Source organism: Trichoplax adhaerens, genomic scaffold (genome assembly GCF_000150275.1).
Source record: "Trichoplax adhaerens TRIADscaffold_3 genomic scaffold, whole genome shotgun sequence".
NCBI classification, from domain to species: Eukaryota; Metazoa; Placozoa; class Uniplacotomia; order Trichoplacea; family Trichoplacidae; genus Trichoplax; species Trichoplax adhaerens.
Window position 1 is genome coordinate 6,974,652 of NW_002060945.1, and position 26,638 is coordinate 7,001,289.

The 26,638-nt window shown below is 31.6% G+C and overlaps 5 protein-coding genes across 5 annotated transcripts; 1 reads left to right on the plus strand and 4 right to left on the minus strand.

Annotated features, from left to right (window-relative positions):
• Positions 1-311: 311 nt before the first annotated feature.
• Positions 312-7,937, minus strand: TRIADDRAFT_54772 (uncharacterized protein; the record flags this gene model as incomplete). The annotated part of the gene is made up of 29 exons (XM_002111089.1): positions 312-336; positions 768-880; positions 986-1,077; positions 1,155-1,230; positions 1,300-1,456; positions 1,565-1,659; positions 1,801-1,917; positions 2,010-2,150; positions 2,232-2,292; positions 2,374-2,456; positions 2,544-2,635; positions 2,719-2,782; positions 2,865-3,138; positions 3,236-3,327; positions 3,406-3,519; positions 3,625-3,777; positions 3,866-3,928; positions 4,004-4,079; positions 4,271-4,374; positions 4,488-4,562; positions 4,662-4,757; positions 4,886-4,933; positions 5,031-5,123; positions 5,252-5,315; positions 5,562-5,635; positions 5,876-5,944; positions 6,416-6,457; positions 6,830-6,919; positions 7,827-7,937. 29 exons carry the CDS (start codon positions 7,935-7,937, stop codon positions 312-314), a joined length of 2,754 nt encoding a protein of 917 aa, XP_002111125.1.
• Positions 7,938-9,247: 1,310 nt separating this feature from the next.
• Positions 9,248-12,059, plus strand: TRIADDRAFT_54773 (uncharacterized protein; the record flags this gene model as incomplete). The annotated part of the gene is made up of 2 exons (XM_002110564.1): positions 9,248-9,433; positions 11,898-12,059. 2 exons carry the CDS (start codon positions 9,248-9,250, stop codon positions 12,057-12,059), a joined length of 348 nt encoding a protein of 115 aa, XP_002110600.1.
• Positions 12,060-13,278: 1,219 nt separating this feature from the next.
• Positions 13,279-15,723, minus strand: TRIADDRAFT_54774 (uncharacterized protein; the record flags this gene model as incomplete). The annotated part of the gene is made up of 9 exons (XM_002111090.1): positions 13,279-13,503; positions 13,670-13,853; positions 13,981-14,069; positions 14,215-14,301; positions 14,390-14,517; positions 14,633-14,772; positions 14,916-14,989; positions 15,065-15,118; positions 15,499-15,723. 9 exons carry the CDS (start codon positions 15,721-15,723, stop codon positions 13,279-13,281), a joined length of 1,206 nt encoding a protein of 401 aa, XP_002111126.1.
• Positions 15,724-15,963: 240 nt separating this feature from the next.
• TRIADDRAFT_54775 (uncharacterized protein) lies at positions 15,964-20,798 on the minus strand (the record flags this gene model as incomplete). The annotated part of the gene is made up of 13 exons (XM_002111091.1): positions 15,964-16,144; positions 16,328-16,447; positions 16,880-16,965; positions 17,126-17,191; positions 17,624-17,754; positions 17,915-17,994; positions 18,227-18,364; positions 18,507-18,628; positions 18,785-18,851; positions 19,129-19,203; positions 19,367-19,464; positions 19,581-19,627; positions 20,459-20,798. 13 exons carry the CDS (start codon positions 20,796-20,798, stop codon positions 15,964-15,966), a joined length of 1,551 nt encoding a protein of 516 aa, XP_002111127.1.
• A 5,068-nt stretch (positions 20,799-25,866) lies between these two features.
• TRIADDRAFT_22706 (uncharacterized protein) lies at positions 25,867-26,202 on the minus strand (the record flags this gene model as incomplete). The annotated part of the gene is made up of 1 exon (XM_002111092.1): positions 25,867-26,202. The coding sequence occupies one exon, from the start codon at positions 26,200-26,202 to the stop codon at positions 25,867-25,869; it is 336 nt and encodes a 111-aa protein (XP_002111128.1).
• Positions 26,203-26,638: the final 436 nt, after the last annotated feature.

A 26,638-nucleotide genomic window follows, 5' to 3' on the forward strand; every position in this document is an offset into this window, starting at 1 on the left:
TATATAAATATTGCAATAACTAGTGCCCTTCCTTGCGAGATACGTATTTTGCTTTTACTCGCTTCTAGTCTAATACAGCCTCTTAGCAAATTCATTATTTAAAACATCCACCTCAATTATCGAAATCGGTTTTACTACTTTAACTAAAATTGTTAATGTTAACGGTATAACTAACTAGCAGTTACATATAGCTTTCAGAGCTTGGACTAATATCCACCATAAGCACTAAGAAAATAGGACGTCCGAAAAATTTTGCGGCAAAAGTCCTTTATAACATTCCTCAAATTTTTATTGGTATTACAATAAGATCCTTATTTGTGATAAATTAACCCGTACCTTGAAAAATTCAACAAAATCTTGAATAAAAATATATCATGCTAATCTCAATTTATTTATAAAGAGTAGCAAAGCATCCCGTTCCTTAATTTACAGTAATACGATACAAGTATGCTATACATTAGGCTCTTGAAAAATGAACTCGTTAGTCTATGCGTAGCATGACAGAAGGCTAGATTTTATGTGCTCTTTAAAAGCGACATTTACACAGTACATAAGATCCATTTGTACGATTGCATACAAAATAACATGATACCAAAAAAATTAATAAAAAAGTCTACGAAATTCTTTCAAGCTGTATATTAAGTCCTCAATGTTGTTAGCTCTGCAATGAAACAATAACAATAGTCTGAGTGCAGAAGCTATGACTACCTAAAATGTAGCACAGGGAAGAAGTATTAACGTAGACCTAAATTATAAAATCTTCCTACCTCAGTATTCTGTCATACAGTTGGTTAAGTTGTTCTGGTGTTGCAATTACTGATCCAGTTTCAGTCACAGTATTTAGCGACGATAAGGTGGCTTTAACCCACTCAGATAATAACTTTCAAGTTTAGGAAATACATAGAAAAAAAGCACTGACATTGAACTACACTAAATAGAAAATTTATGGAAGATCAAAATAGCTAGCTACTAGATATGCGCATACCGATGTCGAATAATCCCGCAATTTTAGAAGAACTTCAGCCACTTTTGAGAGAAGGCTTTTCGGAATACCGTCAGCTACGGAATCAATTAAAGCTATAATAACATAATAAAATGTCTTAATTACCGATGCTCGAAATTCATGTCTTTAAACTCCAAACGTTCAGCTTTACCTTTGACTAATGCTTGACCGTGATTGTCAACTAATTCTTTTGATCGTTGCCTTATAATATCACTACCAGGTAACGACTTACCCAACGAGAAATGAACACATATTTAACTAGCACATTCAAAAGAAACTATTTTCAAGTGACTAACCTCTCTATAACGTATGCATTCAATTAAGTCACAAAATACAATAAGAGCTGAATCATGAGCATCTCTATGTTGTAACGTAGCAGCAGCTAACCCACATCCAACAATAAAATTAACTGCTGGCGCAGTTAATATCAGTCGAGGGCAACGTTGTAGATATCTATACTTCAAAAAACAATTCCATAATATAGTATACGTATAGAAATAAACTACAAATCTACACATCTGCTGTTGTATTACATCTATTTAAAAGACAAAAGATTACAACCTAGCAGTTAATCTGAAAAGATCATCAACAGTTGCAGGATTATCGATTAAATCTGCTTGATTATTCAAAAATTCTGAAGTTACTCGACAAAAAATCTAAAAACATCAAGAATAAATCAGAATTAATTTTAATTGCTACAAAAGAAACGAGTATAATTATTTGAAAATTATGGTAAAAAAATATGCAAATTAATCAATAGACAGATATTATTTCAATATACCATAACGCAATAGTACCTCAAGCATTTGCCTGAAACTATTCTCATAAATGCTTTCAGATGCAAACTCATCAACCAAAATACTAGACAGGTAAAGGAAGCACGAGTGCTTATTCTCTGCGTAAGAGCTTACCAGCTGAAAAAGTCAAAAAATAAAGTCAATTACATTTAAGTAAGTAAAAATTCCATGCATTTAAATTCAATACAGTTACCTAACGAGCTACTCACCTGCTCTGCTATAGGCGCTAACAATTTTGCAGCTCGGCAGCTCACACAACGAATTGCAAACCGAATGCAAGTGCATGTATGCTCTAAAACTATAACATCATTCTTGTACTTGTTAAGAATTCTACTAAGAATCGGCCATGCCTAAAATCAAAACTTGTAAATTAGTACGATTGTGTAGCACTTTGCTTCAGATAACAATAAAGTCCTAATTTAAGTATGTACATTTTCAAGAATAGAAAGGCAAGGATGCATTTCAGATGGATTTAGGCCTGCCTTGTAAAACCTGTACCAATATTTATTTGTTAGAAATACAGTATAATTTAATGCTTGTAAGTAACGATGCAGTAGTGCTGCGATAAGGTACCTAAAAATATGGCTTAAACGATCAATAGGAGGAACAGGATCAAGGGATTTTTCCATAGATGCCCCATCACCAACTTGTGCAATCTAGGAATTATATAGTACAATACCAACCTGGTAGAACATCCGCATCGAAAATGGTCATTTATTTATCTGACAAGTATGCTTTGTTACCTGCTGCAAAGTTTCCAATTGCAGAGCACCCAGTCTCTGTAAAATTTCGTAAGCATTGGACACTGATACATTACTTAAGATTTCCATTGCGCCTGTATAGGATTGGTCCGTTAATAAAATTATAAGTTACAGAACTTAACTAAAATACTTAAAAAATGAGTAATTATGCAATCACCTTTAATAAGACTAAGGGCAGATTTATTAGCGTTTCGGTCACTGACGCTGGTAAACTGAATAGCCTTTAAAATCAGAAAAACTTTAGTTATTACCAATATGTGTTGGTAATATTAATGTAATAAAAAAATAGGTCAAATAAGATACCTCAATTAATGGGTTCAGATGTGGATACATATGTTCCTTGCATTCTTTACAAGCGCTTTCAATTGTATCTGCAGCTTGAGTAGTAAGAGCCGATTCTTGTAACGAATTAAATGTATAAGACAAAAAGCCGGAAAGGTAAGCCCTTCCTGCCTCTTGATGAAATACAAAGCAAAGCTTTTCTAATAGTTTTAAACAAGTCTGCTTCAAAGCAAGCCCATAAGAAGGACTTGATATGACGATATCAATCACAGGTACTACAGCTTCAGCATGCCTCCTAGAAAAGAACGATACCAAAAATAATAAGACTATAACACGTCGATCTGTTTAAGTATGACCACCATGGCGACAAAAAAAATTGACAAGTGCCTTACATTAATAAAGATTCAGCTAGAATACCAAGAATAAAGAATGCCGCTTCTATCTGTACCCACGTATTCGCTGAATTTAGGGTATTTTGACATACCTGTAGTTAATAGAATGTTAACCGATATAGTAAGAAACAAGTTGAATAACATGTAAATAGGCAATAGGTTTAACTGACGTGTGTAAAGCAGTTCACAGCTCCACCAACGACGAACTTAATGCTATGTAAAATATCTTCAACATCGCGGCGAAATTCGATCATCGTATCATCGTCAGCTAGGATTTCATTTTCCTAGTGTAGAGATAATGATATTCATTTCTCACTATATCGTCAGATTTTTAATCTATCAGACAAGAAAAAGATGTAAAATGTATAAATTATCTCATTCATGAAAACCTCGCTTTCACATCGTTGGCATAGTCTGCATAGATGATCCAATAGTCGAAATATATACGGTTCAAAGGGTTTACTGTAAGTGTTGTCAGATTCTGTCAAGTCAAATAATGAGTCGGCCAAGCAAAACCAAAAATCGAAGGTAATTTGGGCAAGCTAAGCCAAGACAATGAAACAAAAATAACAAAATATATTAGTAATAATCAATAATTTCATTTTGAGAGCTCACCTACAAGTAACTTACAGAAATATTTCCATATTCGGAACATAAAGATATCATTTCCAATAGATTAAAACTACCCAGTCCCTAAATAATCACAAGTGATAACTTAACAAAGTGGCTTTCTATATATAAGAACACAGTAACTTTATAATTGCATACCTGATTAGGCGTATCGATCATACACCGATGGAAGGAAATGCCAAGCTCAGTAAAAATATGACATAGTGCACCAGCTCTTCAGTGGTGTATGGAAAAAAAGTTACAAAATTAGCAAATGAAATGATAGTATATCATATCTAAATATTTCGATGGATTGACGTAAAATTTTAATGATTGCCGCCAAATACATCCAGAAGCATAATACTCAGGTACTGTATACAGAATCAGTTAGAACTTATGTGAACTTTAATTAGCTCAGTAAGGTACCTTTCCATATCTTTGTTGTTAAGAACTTCTTGAAAAGCACCATTCGCCAGTTGATGACATGCTGTAAGAAGTGCTTTAGCTAAATCTTGATATTTTTCATAATCCTATTTATAAATTTGCGGCACACATATTATTACCGTCGATACAAATTGCCACTAGAGGAATATAGCTAATCTTCTTTGATAATTAATCATAAAACAGGATAATGATATTTTACCTCAACAACAGTGGCAGCACCGCATATGCACCGGCTAGCCGCTTCATAAATTCGCATATTAGACTGAACGTTTAACTAAAATAATTAACAAAGACAGACAAACTTTCAGGTTATTGAATTGAACTATTTAAACATGGAAGCAAGCCCGAAAATGTTAAAAATATCATTACTTACTAAAATTTGAAAAGGAACTTCTAAGAAATTACTCAAGATAATTTGTTCGGATATTAAAGGACCTAACTGAAACCAGCTGGCAAGGCAAGCAAGAGTCTATAAATTAAAGATTTCTATATTTTAGAACTGCTATTGCAATCTGCATAAGATATCAGTAGTGAAGTCATTGATGCGGTATAGTGGACAAATTAAAAAATCAATATGTAACCAGAATAGTTACTCACTTTAACACAGATATTGGAGTCAGTCTTCACCATTTCCATGCACTTTGACTAAAGATAACGTTGCAAATAGTTCCCCATTAAATCATTAGTCGCTCTTTATAAAATTATGAAAAGTTGAAGTGCATTATTTTTATCTTATTCATACCAAAAACTCGAAAACTAGTGTTGACGACTGCCGTAAGATCGTTGTTACCAAAGTTCTTCTGTTTTCACCAACTCGTATTTTTTCACTTTCAATCTATAAATAGATGAATTCATTGTTGAACCATCCAAGCAGAAATGATACTTGAAATCAACAACGAGTTTTTCTAAAAATACATCAAGCGCATATCTAACATCTGTAACAATGAGTATATAAAAACGTACTTCTTGGGGTAAGATCTCAAGTGTTTCCAATAATATGGGATAATACCGGATTTCGCTAGCGAAACTATTACAACGCCAACATCAAACATGAATTTATCAGTTAAGTATGTACATTGAAATTAAAATGTATCTTATTGCTAGCAAAGCATGATAATAACATTGAACGAAAAACATTTTAATCATTATTCATTTTAGAGTTATATACAAATTCTTTAAAGGTCGATGTTTAAGCTATTAGTAAATGTGAAGGAATCTTTATCAACTTAATGACACCATAAATATGAATTCCTATTAATATCAATCTATTTACCTAACAATCAAACTTTGTACAGCGTCGTTCCATTGATCCATCTGTATTGCTAAGTCAGCAAGAGCTATGCATAACTAATATTTATGTATAACAATAAAAGCGAAATAAAGATGAATTAAAATAACTTATAATAAGTTATAGGTTAGAAGCCGATAAGAATATGCTATTGGATATAAGAGGTAAAAACTTAACAGTGAATACCAGTTAAAAAGTACAGTTTTATATCTTGTTAGCTTTCAATAACACGTAAGATGGTAACTCCTGGGAATAAATAATTTCCATTTTACAATCTTCCTTTGTCAAATCATGCTTACTTGTGTTACGGTTGAAGGTGATCCAGCATGTAATCTTTTGCAATGGTCTATTAATGAGTTTCTTAATGACTGTATGTAGGTAAAGATTAATAGTAATAACCATAATTAGTATAGCACATACTTTCTGCAACCATTCATAAATAAGCAACTAATATAAGTATAATATTCCCCTTTGAAGGTTAATGTTGAAGTATAGGAAATATAATAGCTCTGGTATTCATTTATATAGCGATACTGATGTTAAAAGAGTGCAAATCGAGTGATATATTTTGAATTAAATATAGTCTTGGTGTCTCAGTTGTACGTAAACTGAAACAGTAACGTTACTAAATTAGCAAGATATGAGGCGAGATGCTCATCCTCTAGGGACTGTAAAAAAATTACGTAGCGTAAGAAAAAGTGATACAGGCATATTACATTACAAATTGACAACAAAGTTGCATTTTTTAGTAGCTCATGAATTCATTTATAATAAATTGATTATCCAGTAAAAAAGAAGAATATATTGCTATTACATTTTACGCTAAGGCATTGACTTACCCCATGTGACGATACCGGTAATTCGTTAAAACTATATTCAATCTAAGTAAATCAATTATCAGTATTTAAAATGTTATCTGAAAAGTAACGTTTACTAGTAAGTACAGTCTTTACCGCTTTTAGTTTACAGTTATATAATGTACAACTTAACAGTAGATGCAAGCCACTACTCTAGAAGTATCTGGTTTGCTCTACCAACTGATATGTTCAATCTTAATCTGGCAGATTAGTGTTGTAATATACTGTATTTTAGCAAGCATTCCAATTGAAGGTAGTATAAATCTATCATCTATAATGAAAACCTATCTTATTTTCTTTATCATACGTCATTTAATAAGGTAGATTTAACATTAGGCATCAACTACTCAGTGTTTTATTTGATTAGCTAGGTGTGAAATGATGTTGATTTGTTACCTTGCTTTTCATGGTATTAGCAGCAAAGTAAGTATATGTCTCATTGGTGCTTTTATGTAATAATTCATCACATAATTCCCATGCATATACCTGTAATTAAGATAAGATACGTTATTAATACATGAAAATTATACATGATAACGTTGATTTCCTGATCACTTCTGACTGCATCAGCATAAGCCAAGGGGTGATTATTCGTTATGTCAATTAGCAATTTTGTTCAACTGTAAGTTGTATAAAATAGAGAATAAAAAGCGTCCTAACCAATTCTAATAAGATAAAAAGTATCATTCCACTAGGCCTAGCATTAGCTGTACTATAGTAGCATGTCTATTATTATATAAGCTATTTATTGTTTATTTCATCTGGTAGGAGAAAACATAAGTGTTCAAGATGATAAGATCCTCGTCTAGTACGCGTATATTAGCAACTACTTCCGCTACAAGGCGAGTTGATTCATTCCCTATAGCATCAACCGATCAGGTACTCGCTGTGCTCATTTTCACATACGATAAGCATATCGATCTTATAATATCCAATAATCAACGCTGTACTAGCAGTTCATCATTATAATTGCTACAAAAATATAATGTAGCTGTTCGATTTCAATTTCAAAAGTACTACTAGCAGACTGAGCCTACACGAGTCTACAAAACTATTCGATTTACTTTAGATCGATTAATTTGGGTAGACATGCAACGTCATCATTATCCTAATTCTAGTCCATCACATCGATATAGGTCAAGAACCAAGTTGAATCTTGTTCAAAGGATATCGATAGAATTGGAGAGTTGGATAAAAAGCCTATGTGAAGGCTTGACGATATTAATATAGATGAGTAAAATGTTCCATTGTACAAGCTCAGCATGGAGGACTACGAAGAGGAGTGCTGATCGTTTGTGAGTACAGTATGAGAGTGGAAATGAGTCAGAACGAAAGCACGATTCCTTGTAGAAACTTATTAAGCACTGTTATTATCCTACTGAGCATTTATTACCGATTTTTGAAATTCTTCCAGCCATTTCGATGCTTTTTCTACGTTATGAACATACAAAGCTTCTAAAGCAGCAACGAGCTCATTAATGGTAGGTCGTCCTGGAATAGCCATTGCACAAAAAGAAGTCTAAAAGTTGCAAGCCGCCATGCACCAGAGCAATGTCTCCTCGTCCAGTGGTCGTACGTCAGTACAGTATCGGTATGATTGTTAGCGTACAGTGTACAATGTACTGTACGAAACACTTCATGTACTGTACACTGTACACTGTACACTGTACAATACAGTACGGTACAGTGTGGCTCAGATTTGCTGTACAGTACGATACTCGGACGTCTTAAACACTCATGAAGTGATAGTACTTACACAGTAGAAAGCACTACAAGTGCTGTAAGATTGAAGATTGAAGCCTACAATACAGTACTGTACATGCAGTACTGTACACTGTAGTAGCGGGCGTACTGTATTGTACATTACAGTACATAAGGCCGTGACCCTAAATTATGTCACTTATTGTAAGTATGATTTGTTACTGTTGAGTGACATTGCTTTCGCAAACATTGTAAAAGACTGCAGGGATCTTCATTTGTAGTTTTTCGTATCCCAATCATGAATTAAAACCTATGTCACTTATTGTGTCGTATGATTTCTTGCTATAGAGTGACATTATTTTCGCAACCACTTCAAAGACTCCAAGGACTACCGTATTGTACTTGCCACTAGAGTTGCCAGGGACCTTCATTTGTAGTTTTTCGTCTTCCTATCGTTAATTAATGGACCATTCATTAATTATTCATCAAGTATGGAATTAATAATTGATAACAGTAATTCTCCGAAAGATTGAGTAGTTCATAGAGAGCTTTATTGGTATTTGTTTGTATCCATCATTAAAAATAATGATCCATGGTCCGGCATTTTCTTCATATCCTCTCCCCTTGGCCTATGGTCATACCATGGACTTTTAGAAATACAATATACCAGCGTTGTTGATAATACAGTATAATGTTGAATGTTGTAGCACAGTACTTCTCTCTCTCTCTCAATCAAAAAGTATTACAGTTGATGTATGGTCTACTGCATACTAGTAATACACTCCACCATTCAATATTCGATAAAAAAGTGCAGTTAGACATTTTTGGATTCCCGCGGATTGTGCGGCCATTGCATTGTAGTGGCGTACGGTACGCTAGGGGGGGGGGGGGGAGAGAGATCTACACAAGGTGTACGTGACTCTCGAGGCGTATGAATCGTCATCAAGCTCCTTGGTAACGAACACTCGAGCTCGAGCAAGCTCCAGAAGTAGTTTTCTCCTAGCAGTCCATGATATTGCACACTATGCACTGTGCCATGCATGATGTAAGGTAGGCTGAAAATTAATTTATAGGCAGCTGCTACAGCTGTTGACCGATCAGAGTTTACTCAAGATGGATGCTAGTGAGAGCGGCGATATTCGCCAAGAAGCCTTGGCAATTATGAAAGAGATCGCTTTCTCTGTCAAGGATATTCATGCTGCAAAATCATTACCTTGGTTGTTCGAGATATGCTATATTAATGTCATCACTCAAGAGGGAAAGAATTATTGCATTGAAGTGACAGCATCAGGATGGAGGGTAAAATTATCTACACACAATCTTGCTAGTGACTAATTAAAATTACTAATTATTGAAACAATGGATAGTACAGAATGTAAAATCATCTTGATTAGCCTGTCTAACATTGCATTTCCTACGGGTAACTAGTAACTGTAAGCAGTCTAGACTTGTAGAGGAGGACTTTGTTTACTCGTATACTGTATTAAGTATGTCAAAATAAGGAAATACCTGTCAGCAAAATAAATCATGAAGTTTTACAATTGAGGTAAAATTGCTCACATAAAACACTAACTAAATAGAGTATATCGCTTAGATCACAATCTTACGATGTAAAGCTATCTTGATTAATTTGGCTAACATCGCTTTTCCTACTGGTAACTATAAGCAGTCTAGATTTGTAAAGGGGGACTTTGTTTACTCGTATGCTGTATTACTGTAAGTTAATCTGTCAAAATTAGGAAATACCAGTCACCAAAATAAATCATTAAGTTTTACAATTGAGGTAAAATTGCTCTTATAAAACACTAACTAAATAGAGTAGATCACTTAGTTCACAATCTTACGATGTAAAGCTATCTTGAGTAACTTGGCTAATATTGCATTTCTTACTGGTGACTACAGTATAAGCAGTTTAGACTTGTATAGGTTAATGTTACAGTAACTTTGTTTACTCGTATACTGCATTAAGGCTGTCAAAATTAGGAAATGCCAACCACTAGAATTGACACTGAATTGAGATAAAAATAGCTCACGAAAAACGCCAACTAAATACAGATAACATTCAAATTACAATCTGACGATATGAAATTCTTGATAAGGCTATGCTTCCGGATATTATTCAATTAAATTTTGAACCCCAATAATGCAGTCAGTTCACAATACGCGTATACTAAGATATTAAGTGAAATCAACTGTAATCAAACTAAATGTGAAAGCTACATTATTGATTAAAATACAGAATCTTGAAAGAAAATTTTTAAAATTAACTGTCATTAAACCTCTGATTATAATTAATTATATATAATTAACAATTGAATTATTTTTTACTGGAACGCACTAATTTACTGGTTGCCATTTTTACCTGTACCAATATTACCGTTCGCTCTAGATCGATTGATTTCAATAATAATCCGCATTGCGCTATTTAAAATATTCCATTTTTTTATCTATGCGTTTGGTAAGACAGTAGACTGTTGCTATTCAGTTAATGCATTGCACTGCTGTACTAATTAAAATAATTGATGTTTCTCCTAACTAATATTGTACAAAATGGGATTGCCAATCCAGCAGATGCTTGGTGTTGCTGTAACAGCCAATCAGTTAATATATTACACTTTTTAAAATACAAATAGTTCACTCAAAATTAATACAAGTCCACCAGACACTTGCTTTTGTTTGAAATAGCAATCGCTTAATGTATTGCACGACAAAAAATACTTCACATTTCACCGACAGTTATTACAAATCTAGTAGATAACTGATATCGGTTTAAATACCAATCAGTTAGTGCATTGCACTATTTTTAAATCACTTCGTAATTCATCTAAAGCTATTCAGTAGATCTTTTATCACGAAGGAGATATTATAAAGTAATTGTATTTTTCCTCCGTGGATCTAGCACATCTACCAAGTAAAACCATGCTTCTAATGTTCGTTTCTGGATTGATATTATTACTACTACCCTACCTTTTATCCTATACACAACTTTCTGATCAATACGTACAATTTTACGTTAATTATTATAGCTCAATTCAACACCACTCAACTACTCGTTATTTATGAGTAATCCCTTATGTAGTATACTTCTATCATTTAATTAATTTACAAATTATACGCTATGAGTCTGATATCGTCACGGCTTGATATTGGCTTCAATACCAAATCAGTTAATACCTTGTACTATTTTAAATGACTATTCGTTATTAGTTTGTTGCCATCACAGCTTCGTATTGGCTGAAATGCCAATCAGTTAATGCCTTGTGCTACTTTAAATGACTCCGTGTTTCACCTACAAATCCAGCAAATACATTATTGCAAAGAGTCCTAATAGCATATGTAAAATTATCTATGCTATAATACGCCAAATATATCATACGACGTTCGCAGTGGGTAACTAGAGCTAGTAGCATTGTGCTATTTAGAATGCTTTGTATTTTACACAGTGACTACTGTATAAATGTGGTAGATTCTCGGTCTCCGAATATTCCTGACGTTTCCTAACGTTGGAGAGTTATGTACAATGCGTTATTCTATCATACATTATTGTACTACACGATCAAGATAGCTTTTGCTGGTATACAGGGAGATCGTATAGCTACACTATTTAGTAAAGCAATCAGTCGATACTATCACAATCAGATTGCTAACCTTGCAACTATATCAATTTTTAAAACGTTATTGTGGCTTATACCTGAATTTATAACTTAATGAGAAGATCCAAGATACCATGAATAATGTAATTTTATATATTTTTGCTCTTAAGATTGTTGGATACGAAAATAATAAAATTGATGCAGACAATCCATCTGACTATTACGAAACATTATACTCTCTGTTGGATAATTACAGCCCGTTATATCGAGAAAGCTTTGGTCAGGCAGTCATCGCGAAATTGAATAAATTTAAAGAAACAGATCCACAATAATATAACGCAAACACATTATACTGCTACCACGGCTAGTATAAAGGATATCAATCAATAGTAATAATAATCCACCCCAAATTTTTGTCCGTTTTTATGCGTGTACTGGCTATACTCTATTCGATGTCAAGATTAACTAAGGATAGTATGAAAGGAACTTGTAATCTAATTTGAAAATAATATCTGTATGTTTACCTGCAATATACTGTATGAGTATAAATAAATTAAATCATAAATTCAACCTTCTATAGCATTTTATCTGCATGTAAATTTACTCATAAATTTTACCTTTACAATAAACTAATTGCCTAGGTATTAAACCGTCTAATTTCATAATGCCTCAAGTACTCAAACTTTCATTTCGAAAATATTGCACAATATGATAACCACTAGCTTTAATAAATTTATCCAGCACTCTACTGCCCATAAATGCGCGAGTTGTATCCTGATTTTTAATAACGTCACTTTATGAACCATAGATCCGATTTGAAGTATTCTTTTTAATAACCGTTAGATAAGTAACATCAACAAGTTTTTACTTATAGAGTTTATCACTAAACGAAGTAAATGTAGTTCACTATTGATACACAGATGTAAGAATATGAAGTAGCTTATTGTTAAACATTTCACAATTGACAGCAATAAATTGAAAGAGCTATAGTACTTACAACTTTTTTAAATTTCAGATTACCAAATGAAGGTGTTAGTAAGATACACGAATAAAACTATAATTGATTAATCTACCCGGTATATATATATATATCATATATATATATATTTTTAATTACATGAGCACAGGATTTAGTATCTTTCACGCTTACTGCCATAGCTTGTATACATTAATTTATATAGTTGACAGTACTGTAGTTTCTACTATGTCTAGTATTTAATATTGGCGAAGCAATTACCGTTTGACCACGGTAATCTTACATTTAATAAATATACAATGAAAATACTATGATATTTTCTGTATCTATTTAAGGGGAAAATAAATCATGTAGTACGAATGTAGGCTACGCTACATGGATTAAATTATAGTTTATGGTTAAATTGATATACTAGCAACAAAAATTTGCTGATCAACTTCTAATATTGGACATGATTTGCATTAAGAATGAAAGATATATCTAATTTCGGTGTGACTACTAAATAAGAATGTAAAGATACATTTTAATGTGGAAGATACGTTTAATAAAAATAATGTGTTATTTCACAAAGACCCTTAAAGTCTATCTAAATGTATCAAACATCTCAGAAAATCTTCATATGATATGTTGCCAGAAATATCACTATCGAAATACGTCAAAAGATGATAAAATTGATCATCTTGCAGAGTAACACCGCAATCTTCAAGAAGGCTTTTCAGGACTAAAACATCTACTTTTCCACTGCCTGATTCGTCCATCTTCTTCAATAACCGTCTTATTGGTTTCCATTGAGGCATAATCTATTAATTAATAGCAACGGTAGATCAGTTTAGATCCTTTTGATATAGTACTGTACTTGTTAAAAGTAGTTAATGTACGTATAACCATTTAGAACTTGACGATGCAATATATCTGTCTCAATTCTATTAACGCTAGTCTCTGCTTAGTAAATTTTCGATAAGTTACCTTTCTCTGTATTTTGATTAGTATTGCTCGGGCATCGTTATCAAATTGAAAAGATGAACTCGGCAAAGGAGTTTCATAACGAGGTCCAACTATACGACCAGGAATAGGTGTTGTTTGAGCATTAGTTTCCTTAATTTTCAGACGATTTAATGCAATATCGTTTAGCAGAACGCTATAATCGATCCTAAAAATATTATCGTAAGCAAAAAATAGTATCAGATAGATACCATACGTATACGATTATGTTAATTTCACAATGGACCACTTATGTTATGTGTCTGTTAGCAATACCTATATATTTTAATACCTACCCTAAGCCATTTTTGTGTCGATACAACTCATTTATAGCCTCCCACTGTTCATCAGTAAGGTCGACAGAAGCATATTCCATAAAAATTTTCTATTTTCATATAAGAAATTTTATTAGACAATAAATTTCATTCGTTATTCGATTTAGAAACAAAATTAGCTACAATTACATCCTTCTTAAACAAGCTATATAGATCCTCTAAGGCATATGCAATGGATAATGATCGTATCTTTACCTTTACAGCAGAGAGAGGGATTGCTTGAGTTCGTGATAAATCGATATCTCCAAATGTTTTCCTAATTTCATTGAATTTATGGCCACTCTAGTAGTTTGAGTGTAAAAGAGTTAAACAGTGAATTAACGAACAAGAAATCCTCCAGATACTTAATTAATAAGAAATTCATACTAACCTTAGACGTAATTATTTTGATAGCTTTTTCTTGAATCTTATGAAGTTTGTGCTCCGTTTTTTTCTGCTTTATAAGGATTTTTACATCGCTTGTCATTTTGCTATCTTTGCCGCGTAAATGTTGATCATCTAAATATTAATGGATAAATCATATATCATTACAAGTAATCAGAATTATTATAAAACTACATTAATTTCTATCTAATATATAAATTAATCAAAATTATTAATCATTATATCTAACCTAGGAATTCCTGCGGCTTTAGTATATGACTTTTGGTAAAATATTGATACAGATCAACAAATTTGATCTTCTTTACAGTTTTTCCGCGAATAGATCGGAAAAAGGTCAAGACTTCATCTGTTTCCAATGTTATTCCATACCTAAAAATGAAATTAAGATTGCACTATTACAGTACCGGGCTTCATCGGTCGTTAAGAAGTGAATAAATCATTCTTTTAAAATAGCTATAACAATCAGCCTTAAGACTTAATTAGGGTAATAATCTTCAATCTATTACTCGTACTTTGAAGCAAGGAGAATTAAATCGGCAGCAGAGACTTCTCCCGTTCGCTTCTTGTCAATTTTAAAAATAAATGACTAATTGGAGGACAAAAATGGGAAATTAATTCAGTTTTATCTCATTCAAAATACATATTCGTGGAATCCACCAACCTTATTTGCAGTATGAAATCTTTTCGAAAATATCGGACGGATTTCGTTTTCAATCTGCGTAAACATCAAGGCATTTTATTACAGAATTCGATTGGAAAAAAATTCTTGTCGTACGATATAAATATATATATTTTATAATTTTTCATGTATAGGATGATAGCTATTATTCAGCAATTATAACGTACACTAACTAGTACTAAATTATACAGCAGCTTTACTGTAAAATAATATATTTATCATAACGACATTGGAATCCAAGATTTTGCACATTTTAGTTAATACTGTATATAGCATATATTAAGAATGTTAGTTTCGGATATCCAGCAGCTATAATACTTATTCTGCTTGTAGTATTTTATATTTTGGGGGAGGGGGCACTAGAATACATGAAATGTGATATGAAGCTAATATGTAATATGCAAGCTGCATTTTACCTCCTTTAACGTTCTTCCGGCTGCAACTTCACTTTTGAATCGAACAACTTTAGTGTTCGAATTTGAAAGTGGCAACTCACTAGTTTTTTCTTTAGCATCATCAACTGCAGACTCTGGCAGATCAACACGATTGAAATCACTCCGATAACTGAATTTGTTGCTGCTTCCACTTTTTTCAAAAGATTTATATTCAATCGGAGTAGCAGTTATATCTTCGTTAGCCATAGTGATCGTTGCTGGAACAGAAGGCGCTTTTATAGGTTCCTCTTTAACTTCCTGTGATTTTCCGCTTCGGTTTATTAGCCGCATCAAACTAGCAGATGAGCTATATTGAATGTAAAGACTATTTAATTCACTAATACCTTCAAGATACTCTTACTATAGGCAATTAAATCTTTATGTGCATACTATTGAGGGATTAATAAATAGCAACATTTAATAATAATTAATGTATAAAGTCAATTCTTACGCATCATCAAGCAGTGTAAGAAATCGCGGATAATCGATTCCTCGCAATTCTTCAATTTCAGTGGAATGCAGAAGTTCGTCAAATTCAGAATCAGTTAAGCTATTACTTAAAATTGATTCCAAGCACAAGCGAAAATCATATTTGTTGACTAAGCCACATTTTTCGGAATCGAATACCCTGTAGTAGAATACAGCAGTTAATGTACCATCCATTAAAGAGCGATTAAATTAGTAAAGACAGAAATTTATATAGATATGAATCAAATATACATGTAATAACTATATATAATCAAAGTACTTATTGATAATTTATACAGTGAGCGTATATCATTGAAATAATATGGATCAGCAATTCACACACCTAAACTTCTCCAATATTGAAATAAATTTTTTATGAAGAATTTGAGCAATTTTAGCTTCTGCCATCATTGAAGTATGTAAGTCGACATAATTCGATTTCACAGGAACAGGATCTGGTTGACTAAAACAAGGTAGGATGAATACATGAAATTATCAACCTATTTTATTATTTAAACATTGAATGTAGGATATCAGTAGATATGCTACTTTAGTATATCAAGATTGACCTACGTTGTCATGATGGAATGTAAGATTCCATTAGTTTGACGACTAAGAAACTTCGTTACCAATTCAATATAAGAAAGAGCATTTTCCTCGCGATGACTGATCCTATATTGCGCATCATAAGCACACAAAGAGACGAAAAAATTTTAGCCGATATTCCTATCATCCCTATATACTTGCATATTCTATTAGATAAATTATACGCTATATACAAAGTCATATACCAAGTGATACTATTTCTGGTATTCTATCACCAATTGTTTGATCGAATTATACCAATTATATAATCAATAAGTTAGTAAAAATTTGTATTGTAATTTTCTTATACCTTTGCAAGAAATATTCCAAATCTATTGGAGATAGCTTAAGCTTGAAATAATTATTGATAATCGTACGAAAATTTTGCCTGGTTACCTAATTAAATTATTTAAATCAAATAAGACAATTTAAATTCATTATTATAAATATCAATTTATGCTGCCACTAGTTTTCAGATATAGGACTGTCACTAATCTTATCAAGGGTAGAAGCAACACCATCATATAAAATAACCAAAATACAACTACAATTTTACCTTTCCGATTTTATCATGATCATATTTTTGAAATTCCTGAATTAAGTCTTCAAATGGTTCTTCCAACTAGAGCATTTTATTAAAGTTGTTTTAAAATGACAAATGGAACTAAGAGTCTTTACCAAAATTGAATAACAAAATTTCTATTAAAGTTTAGATATTTATTCTCGTGATCTTCCTAAATATAATGGCATAGCTCACTGCTGCATAGCTTACGACCTTAAAAACTAACGAATTTTGTAAATATCAATTCTAATTAATATTATTGTCTACGTTTACTAAATATAATTACTGTACCAAACTATTATATCAGTATAGCCAACTATTTGATATTTAGGTTTATTTATGGTATACTCGCATGTAAAACTATAGTATTCAAGTTCTAAAGTTCCAAAGCTCATTAATATCCCTTATTTACTTCATGCATATTAAAACTCACGATATAGCTAAGTCTAATTGTTCACACAGCTTATAGAAAAATTATTTAAAACATGTTACCTTATGCACCAGGCGTTGTAAAGCAGCACAAATTTTTTTAATTAGCTTTTGTGGTTGTTTTTTAGAGGCGTCTTGACCTGATGGTTTTTCATCACTTGACTGTCTTGATTTAGATCTAGCAGCAGTTATATCTAGTACGAACCAATCAAATAATTTATCGTGGAGGTAAAAGAAAAAGACAGCAACAATTCTCAGTATACTAAAGTATTTAGGTTGCATACCCAATATATTTTCTATTATTTTATAGAGAACTATAAGAATTAGCAGTAATAGAAATGGAATTTATTATACCTAACAGCTTATCATAATCAATGCCCAATCTACGAAACACTTTTCCTGTTTTCATACCACCAACACCATGGAGATCGCATCTATAGTAACATCGAATGAATTGATTATTAATAATATTCAGTACGTATTAACTTTCTTTAAATATAGTAAATGGCTCTCGTTAAATACAGTTAATAAACGAGTTTTTGCCCATATTTAATGATAAAGGGATTACAGATACTGTAATATATACGTAAAATAATAATCCGTAAGAATTTAAATCCAAGTAATAAAAGCAATGTTGTACTAATGCTATAAGGTAATCTTTTTTACCTGTCCCACAGCTTTTCAAATTCAAAATCGGTCATAGAAATCTTTAAATTTTCTAACATGATACGAAATTGTGGCTTTAATATCTGTCCATTTTCAACTAAACATTCCAGGGGTAAAATATCATATAATGCCAATGTCCTAATACGGTATAAGAACAACAAGTAACATCTTTACGTACTCATCAGCGGATACTTCTAGTTGCGAAATTTTACTACATCATAGAGACTACGTGCAATTTTATAAATAATGCATTAGATTTATAAATTATAATTAAGCTTACCCATCTAATGCTCTATTGCGTAAATGCGCTTGAACTTGAGTTGCTGTCCACTCTACTGGTGCTAATTCAGGTTTATTATTTAACCTCTGTACAGGATCTACCCAAGCTACATGGTTGCTAGACTATCATTTAAACATTGTTAAAAACAACGAATTTCAAACAAGCAGTCAACACTGTTAACATTATTATAAGCTACCTACGTGCAAAATTAACCCTACAGTTATTAAGTTCTGAAATTATTACTACTTTATTAATGATAATAAAATTTGTAAGCTAACCTCAGTGTCTTTAATAGCGGCGATAAACTCATCAAACGAAATAGCCTTTTTCTTAGATAAATTCAGACTAATAGCAGAATAGTTTAATATCAAATAAGTTGATGGACGTAAAATAAGCTTTTACAAATAATAGAAGAAAGCTTAATAATCGAAGCGTAAAATTACTAGATTTATATAATAAAAATTAAATTCTGTATAACTGTAAGCTTATACTATTTTCTCAATACGATATAAATTGTTATTTTGAACATATTAACTAACTATAAATAATAATTTTTATGGCATACTACCCTAAAATTTAGGTAGAATATACTGTACAGTATAATATTGACATTCATGAATACCTCTTAAGTAGTGAAGCAATTTGTCCTGGAAATAAATATCCACACAAGTGATATATAATTCTTCCCATAGCCTCTCTATAGAAACAATTGTAATATCTGTTACGATTACACGTACAGGTATACATATACATTTATAGCGGGCTAATATATGAAAAAATATAAAAAAAATCTAATCTGCTTAATTAAATCTGAATTAATGATATTATAAATAAATAGCGAATAATATTTATTAATTTACCTAGGAGCGTTTCCTTTTCCATAAGGATCTGACGCTTTAAATGCTTGTTTGATACCGTGAAAACTCGTCGGTATTTTCTCTCGTATTAGTTGTATTAACTAAAAATAGAGTAAAATATTTCAGAAAAGGGTTAGAACATATAATTTTTAAATAATCAGAAAGTTAATGATAAATATTAGTTGCTTAGAGCTAGGATTAACGTCAACTGACAAACCTCAGGAGCATTCATCTTGTGTCTTGGAACATTATCAAGTATAGAGCCTAAATTAACAATTAGAGGAGCTTATTTATTAGGCAACTCAAATACTTTTTTACAATATTACAGATAGTAAATAGGGTAGCTTTGCTATGACAAATATATTATACTCTATCTCCAACAAATTTTTAATGCGAGTATTATACATTCTGCCCAAATAATTTAGTTAATATCTCAAAATGGATATTGAAAGAGTATAAATCTATAAACATATTGCATAACATATTCAATTAATTCAATTAATTAAAATATATTCTTAGTGATCTCAAACTATAAAATTTCAATCGTGTATAACATATAAACTATGTAAAAATAATTAAATGTAATTTAGAATAACAGATTCGATTACAGAGATTAAATAAGGGTGTCTAAAATACGCTTTAGCTTTAATTTGGACATTTCCTTATTTACTTAAATTGTAAAGATTAAATTTAATAACTTGCCTAACAAGAAATTTCATTAGCTATTTAAAGAATTACTGTTATCGTTATCATAGAATCCTATTTATATTAAGCTACATTACAGCACGGTAATTTATTTAAAACACAACATAGGCCCCAATTTTCTTATTAAATTTAATGGATCTTTCTGATCATTAACTCATAATTACAATATTGATCTTGATAAAATAGTCAAATTTAGAAAGCGATAACAGTGTTACTACAATAAGGAGCATACACATTCGCGTACGTGTATCTTTTTTATCGATAGCAAATTCATAAAAATTACTCAATTTAATTTTAAATTATTATAAGCAACTAGAAAAAAGATTCCTTACTCCAGATGTGGTAATCTTTCTGGATATGATCTATAAGTATCTCCTTAAAGTATCTAACCTGGCCATGTCGAAAGTCGTTGATGTTTCCGGCTCGGAAGATTTTGATTATTTTCTGTTCTTAACGGAGGTAGATCGTTTTCTTCCGATACATTATGATTTTGATTATTTATATCATCATCGAATTTAACGTGAATGGATTTACTTAGATTTTGGTTGGTTGATCGATCATACTGATGACTTGTTGGTCGTGAACTATTATAGTTAGCTGATGCACCTCGTATTTTTAATTCTGATTTATTTCCAAGTCGCGTTAATGGATGTTCAATCACTGGTAATTGTGGGCCATAGCGATTTCTTTCGCCTCTTGCTGAGGTAATTGAATTAACAGTGGTTGCCATTACTTCTTTTTCCCAAAATGGCTAATCCTAATTTATATCTTTCCCCCTTCCTCAACTGCAATTGTATATAATAATCGTGTCAAGTTAGAGAGAATGTTTCCATGACGACCAGCGTCTTCTTGAAGATACTCTATCCTTGACCTAATAGACATAATACAGTATCCATAGTCTTGCTTGTTCCCTCCTAGTGCAACAGTCAATAGAGTTTACTTTTTAATTATCTTTAGTTACCGCATAGCAATAAAATTGGTCAACATTAATGCATATTGATTCAATATCGACCACAATCTATCGCTAATGTAATATATAGTAATACTAGATACACTTACAAGTATTACAACAATATCTTTAAGATTAAACTTCATTTACATAATAATTACTCAAGTTATTGTCGTTATAATAGATTAATGAATGCAATAAGGGTTCCTTTTATTCAATTTTTCATAGGGTAGTTTAACTTAGTTTGGTCAACAATTGCTGTAGTGCTACTATAGCAATCGTTGATGTTTTCAGTATTATCGAGTTGGGTTTATTAACCATATTCTGTTTGTATTGATTTAATAAAGTAATTTCTATAACAGTGGAATGGATTTTATTCAACTAAAAACGTAATTACCATAAGTAAACAAGATACAATCCACGACTGTCATTCATTAGCAAACAGGAGAGGCATGGTATATATCAAAATGACCAGAATTCTAACACTATTGATTTGAATGAGAGTGTTATACTCTATAAAGTAATATCTATCCAGTAAAACAAATTTCTATTATCAAAAAATGTTTAAGGAGCTGCAAATCAGACAGCAATATACGGATACTTCTAAGTCTTAGCCAGCCCATTCTAGATTAGAAAGTATGTCATAATAGTTTTTTTGTAATTCTAGGTAAAGATAAATAGGAGAGGACTGGTATCAAAATGACCAAAATTCTAACAATATTGGTTTCAATGAGTATTTTTCTCTATATAGTAATATCTGTGTAGTAAAACGAATGTCTATTATAGAAAAATGCTGCCCAAACACTCATATGCCCAAGGAACTACGTATCAGACCGTAATAAATGGATACTCGTGAGAATCGGCCAGCCCTATTCTAAATTATAAAGTATTCACAATTGTATTTTTATAATTCTCAGTAAAGATAAACAGAAAAGGACTGGTATGTATCGAACCAGAATTCTAACAATATTGGCTTGAATGAGAGTGATTTGCTCTGTATAGTAATATCTATCCAGTAAAGCGAACTTCTTTTATGGAGAAATGCTTTCCAATTACTTTTATGCTAAAAGAAACATGAATCAGGCCGCAATTAATGGATGCTTCTGAGTATCAGCCAGTCCTATTCTAAATTATAAAGTATTCACAAATGTGTTTTTGTAAATCTAAGTAAAGATAAATAGGACTGGTATATAGTAGCAAACCAGAATCCTAACGATATTGGTTTGAATGAGAGTACTTTGCTCTATACAGTAACATCTGTCCAGTAAAGCAGACTTCTTGTATGGAGAAATGCTTTCCAATTACTTTTATGCTAAAGGAAGCATAAATCAGGCCGCAATTAACGGATACGTCTACAGTATCAGCCAGTCCCATTCTAAGTTATAAAGTATTCACAATTGTGTTTTTGTAATTAAAAATAAATAGAACTGGTATATAGTAGCAAACCAGAATTCTAACAAAATTGGTTTGAATGAGATGTATTTTGTTATATACAGTAACATCTGTTCAATAAAGCGGGTTTCTTTTATAAAGAAATGCTTTCCAATTACTTTTATGCTCAAGGAAACATGAATCAGAACACATTTAATGGATACTTCTGTGTATCAGCCAGCCCCATCCTAAGTTATAAATTATTCACGGTCATGTTTTTGTAATTCTAGAAAAAAATATTGCTAAAATAGTGATTCTGCCACAGAATTAGGAAGTAAAGTCGCAGATAGAAGTGCTAGCGGATTACAGCTTCAAAGCTAATCGTGATACCTCTAATGCTAGTGCCAAGACGGTCTAATAGATCACAGCTAGCACTATGATTTTACTTTCTTTCCAGTTTCCATTATTTCTGAAATACTATCGTGCTGTTAAGGATTAATCATTCTCTATTCTTTTATTTTAGAAATAAAAATTACTGAATCTAATGAGACCACTACTAGTACAACCAAGGGAAACTATCAATATGTGGCTAAAACAGATGCTAAAATAGTGAGACAAGCAGAAACACGACTACGGGAAGTCTCCGATTGTTGTAGATCAACAATTTCATAAGTGGCAGCGTTCGGTGGTAGTTTTGCGATATCCTTTAGTCCTCAGCGCCATAATAGTGCAATAAATCAGTCGTAGACACATTACGGTTTTGTTACCTTCCTAGTAGATATGACTATATTAAATGCTATACTATTTTACTGTTAGGCAACATTTGGTAAATAAAATATTAATAAATTAGTGAGATCAATAGTTGACAGTTGACAGTCTATCGTTGATTTAATTAATTTTTACTTTATATCTCAATTGTAGTGGTTTTAATAGTGCTACCTTGTTTTTCGCATTACTTCACAATCACTTGTTACTTCTAATCTATAGTAGTAACTTTCAAGCTTACACTATTCATATTAATTAAAGAATCTATTTCTTAGTAAAATGCCATGTCTCAATCTCTGATGGTTACCAAATCTATTTTCTACCAATCTATTGCTGCTTTTTACTTCATATCTCAATTTTTGTAATTGTTCTAGCTGTTAGTACTACTTAGTTATGCGCATTACTCTACAATCACTTATTGCTAATCTATAATAGTAACTTTCAAGCTCATAATATCCATATTAATGAAGAATCTAATTCTTCGTAAAACGCCATATCTTAAATTCTGACGGATACTAAACCTATAATCCACCAATCTATCGAAACTCGCGTCGCAGATACTAAAAGTAATTAGATCCACTGCAACGAGGAAAAGATCATTTTTTCTTAGTGTTTCTTGCTATATATCCGCGTCCGTGACTAAGACTATTAATATACGATGCAAATTCTAAGAATAAATTCAATTTATTTACAGATTAATGAGAATATTAAATGTATCAATCATCATATTCAAGCATAATATGATAATATGCTGAGAACTACTATCATTAATATATCGTGATAATATACAAAAATTATGTGAATAGCTATGGAACGTCCATCTATTTATTATGAGTTTCCTAAAAACAATTTTCTTCATGGTATTTCATGATTATCCCACTGGTTTGTCGTCACAGCTATAGGACGAAAAGTTTATACTATAAATAGTAAAATACTATCAATCGAGGCAAGATTCATTTTGTATTTCCCTTTCTTTTTCTATCCTTTTATGGCAAAAACTAAGAAATATATTTTAAAATAAATAATGTGAATAAGATCAATTCTAAAAAGGTCAAAAATAGATTGACAAACGCGGATAGCAGATATCAAACAGTCCATGATTATTTATTTCTATAAAGATCCAAGCTATTGAATTACTTATTTATAACGATGACGATGTAGTGTCTATTCCGTAATAATAATATTATTAACAAATTTGCCATTATAACCAAAGTCAATGATATAACAAAGAACATCAAAATATTAAAAATAGAATTTATAAAAAAAATTGATATTGACAACCGCATATTAGGATAAAGATACTAGGATTGAGATATTTCATTCTAGGACATCAAGAAACAGTATCATCTCTGCTCCTACTTCAGTAATTAGAACTTTGTTTTATTGGGCCTTAACAGTGCTTCTCATTCTTTCTAAGATTTCTGCATCCGGATGCAATTTTTTCAAATTTAATAAATACGGATACATTAAATTGAATTTATTCCTCTGTTGACAAAGCTGCCTTATGAAATTAGAATGGCATAAGATGTTACTGCATTGAAATACTCTTTTATTTGCATCATAGAATATTAATCAATGCAATTTTATATTTTTTCTCTCAATACCATAGCGATAATGGTCAAAATTAGACCTGTTTACAATATGCGAATATTTGTATCTTTCTGTTTTTATCACTACCCAGGACATACATTTCTAAACTAGAGATCTTCAATTTACATATCGAATTTTAGATCACAGGTATTTATTACTCTTTTATTACATCAGTCTCCACCGTAGAAGCTACAGTTACATTATATCAATATCTTAGAGTGCAAGGCAACATAAAATGGCATTTTCAACTTAAAATTAAAATTTATTCCTTTAATCTAATATCCAGTTAGCCAGTTATAATATCAGTGGCTAAAGGATGTCCCGATATATGAGTCATGAATACGGATATGAGATTATGAGTTACGACAAGAAATAACAAAACAAATAAGATTTAAATATCTGTTCTCACGTCCATTAAACAATCTAGTAGTAAAAAGTATTTTAGTAACGTCAAATGAGTGATTGAAGTGAAATTATTTTCTAGTACATGATACTTTAAATCAAACTAAACAACAACCAGCTTTCAACCATTCTGTTGTAGGATTATTATTCTTGCAATGGCAACTGAATTTATCATAAAAATATTGATTAGTCATTTAGTCGTACTGTATCACCATCCAAGCTAGTGTACCATTGGGTATTATGAAATATAAGTTGAAAAAAGAGAGCTATAATTAATACAATCTTTAGAAATGTATGTTGAATCACTTTGAAATAAAACATTTCATTTCATTCTAATTTAACATACAAGCATTGGAGTGACTAACATATCTCCTTCACGACTTTAGTAATATTAAGAAATAAGATACTAATCACAGATCAAGTTAGAATAGCGATTTATTCATCAATCCCAGTAACCAATAATTACTAGCATTAGTCCTCCCTTTCACTTTGAAAGAACTATCTATACATTTTTTTAATATTTTTTCTTACGGATTAAGAAATTGTTCATCAGCACTATTTTTAAAATCACCATTTCTATCATTAAGTATCAATACGTCATCATTTATAAGTTATTAAGATAATAACTATGTTTACATTAATTTCAATGTACGATACTTTATACATATCGTAAGTTATGCTTTTAATATATTTCAAAAAATTCTGTGAAGAAATAATGTTATCATTTCTTGTTACTTGTAGAATGTAAACGTTCATCTAGACGTTGTAACGTTTGCCAAAATCCTTGATTGATTTTTATGGATGGGAAACGCCGTTTAACATGCTCATGGGCTTGCTGTAAGCGCATATTACTATGATGCATTAAATATTGAATGACAGCAGTTGGTGCACTAGATTTACCTGTATAGCAAAAAATTAACACTCTTTTATTACGGCGGCGATTAGCTTCAATAAAGCTGTTAATATCTTCAAGGTAAGGCATTAAATCTTCATCAGTTGAGTCACGCACTTGTATATTTAAGCGTAAGCGTGTATGCTTGTAAGGCGATGGGCACATACAAGGAATATCACGGATTTTTGAGCGAGGTACATCTTCTGGTAATAAATTGGACATATCGACCATACTTTCAATATTTAAACGGCATAACAACGGTTCGTCATGACCGGAACGGATGTCCCCAAGAAAGATACATTCAGTAATTTGAGCCATTTTATCACCAAAACAGAAATGATCCGTAGGTAAATGAGCTTTTCGATAATTGTTATAATCGAGCAAACCTGCTAAATCTTCCCTATCCGACGTAGAAGCAACTGTCGATTTATCATTATTATGCGAAGTGATTCCATCGTGATTATGGTTTTCATCGGCAACTGTATTAACGTTATTGTAATTGTTAGGAATAGAAACAGAAGTTGTCGCTAGAGAAGATACACTGTTACTACCATTATTGATATGAATATGTGAAAACTCTTTGGATCGAATATGATGCGAT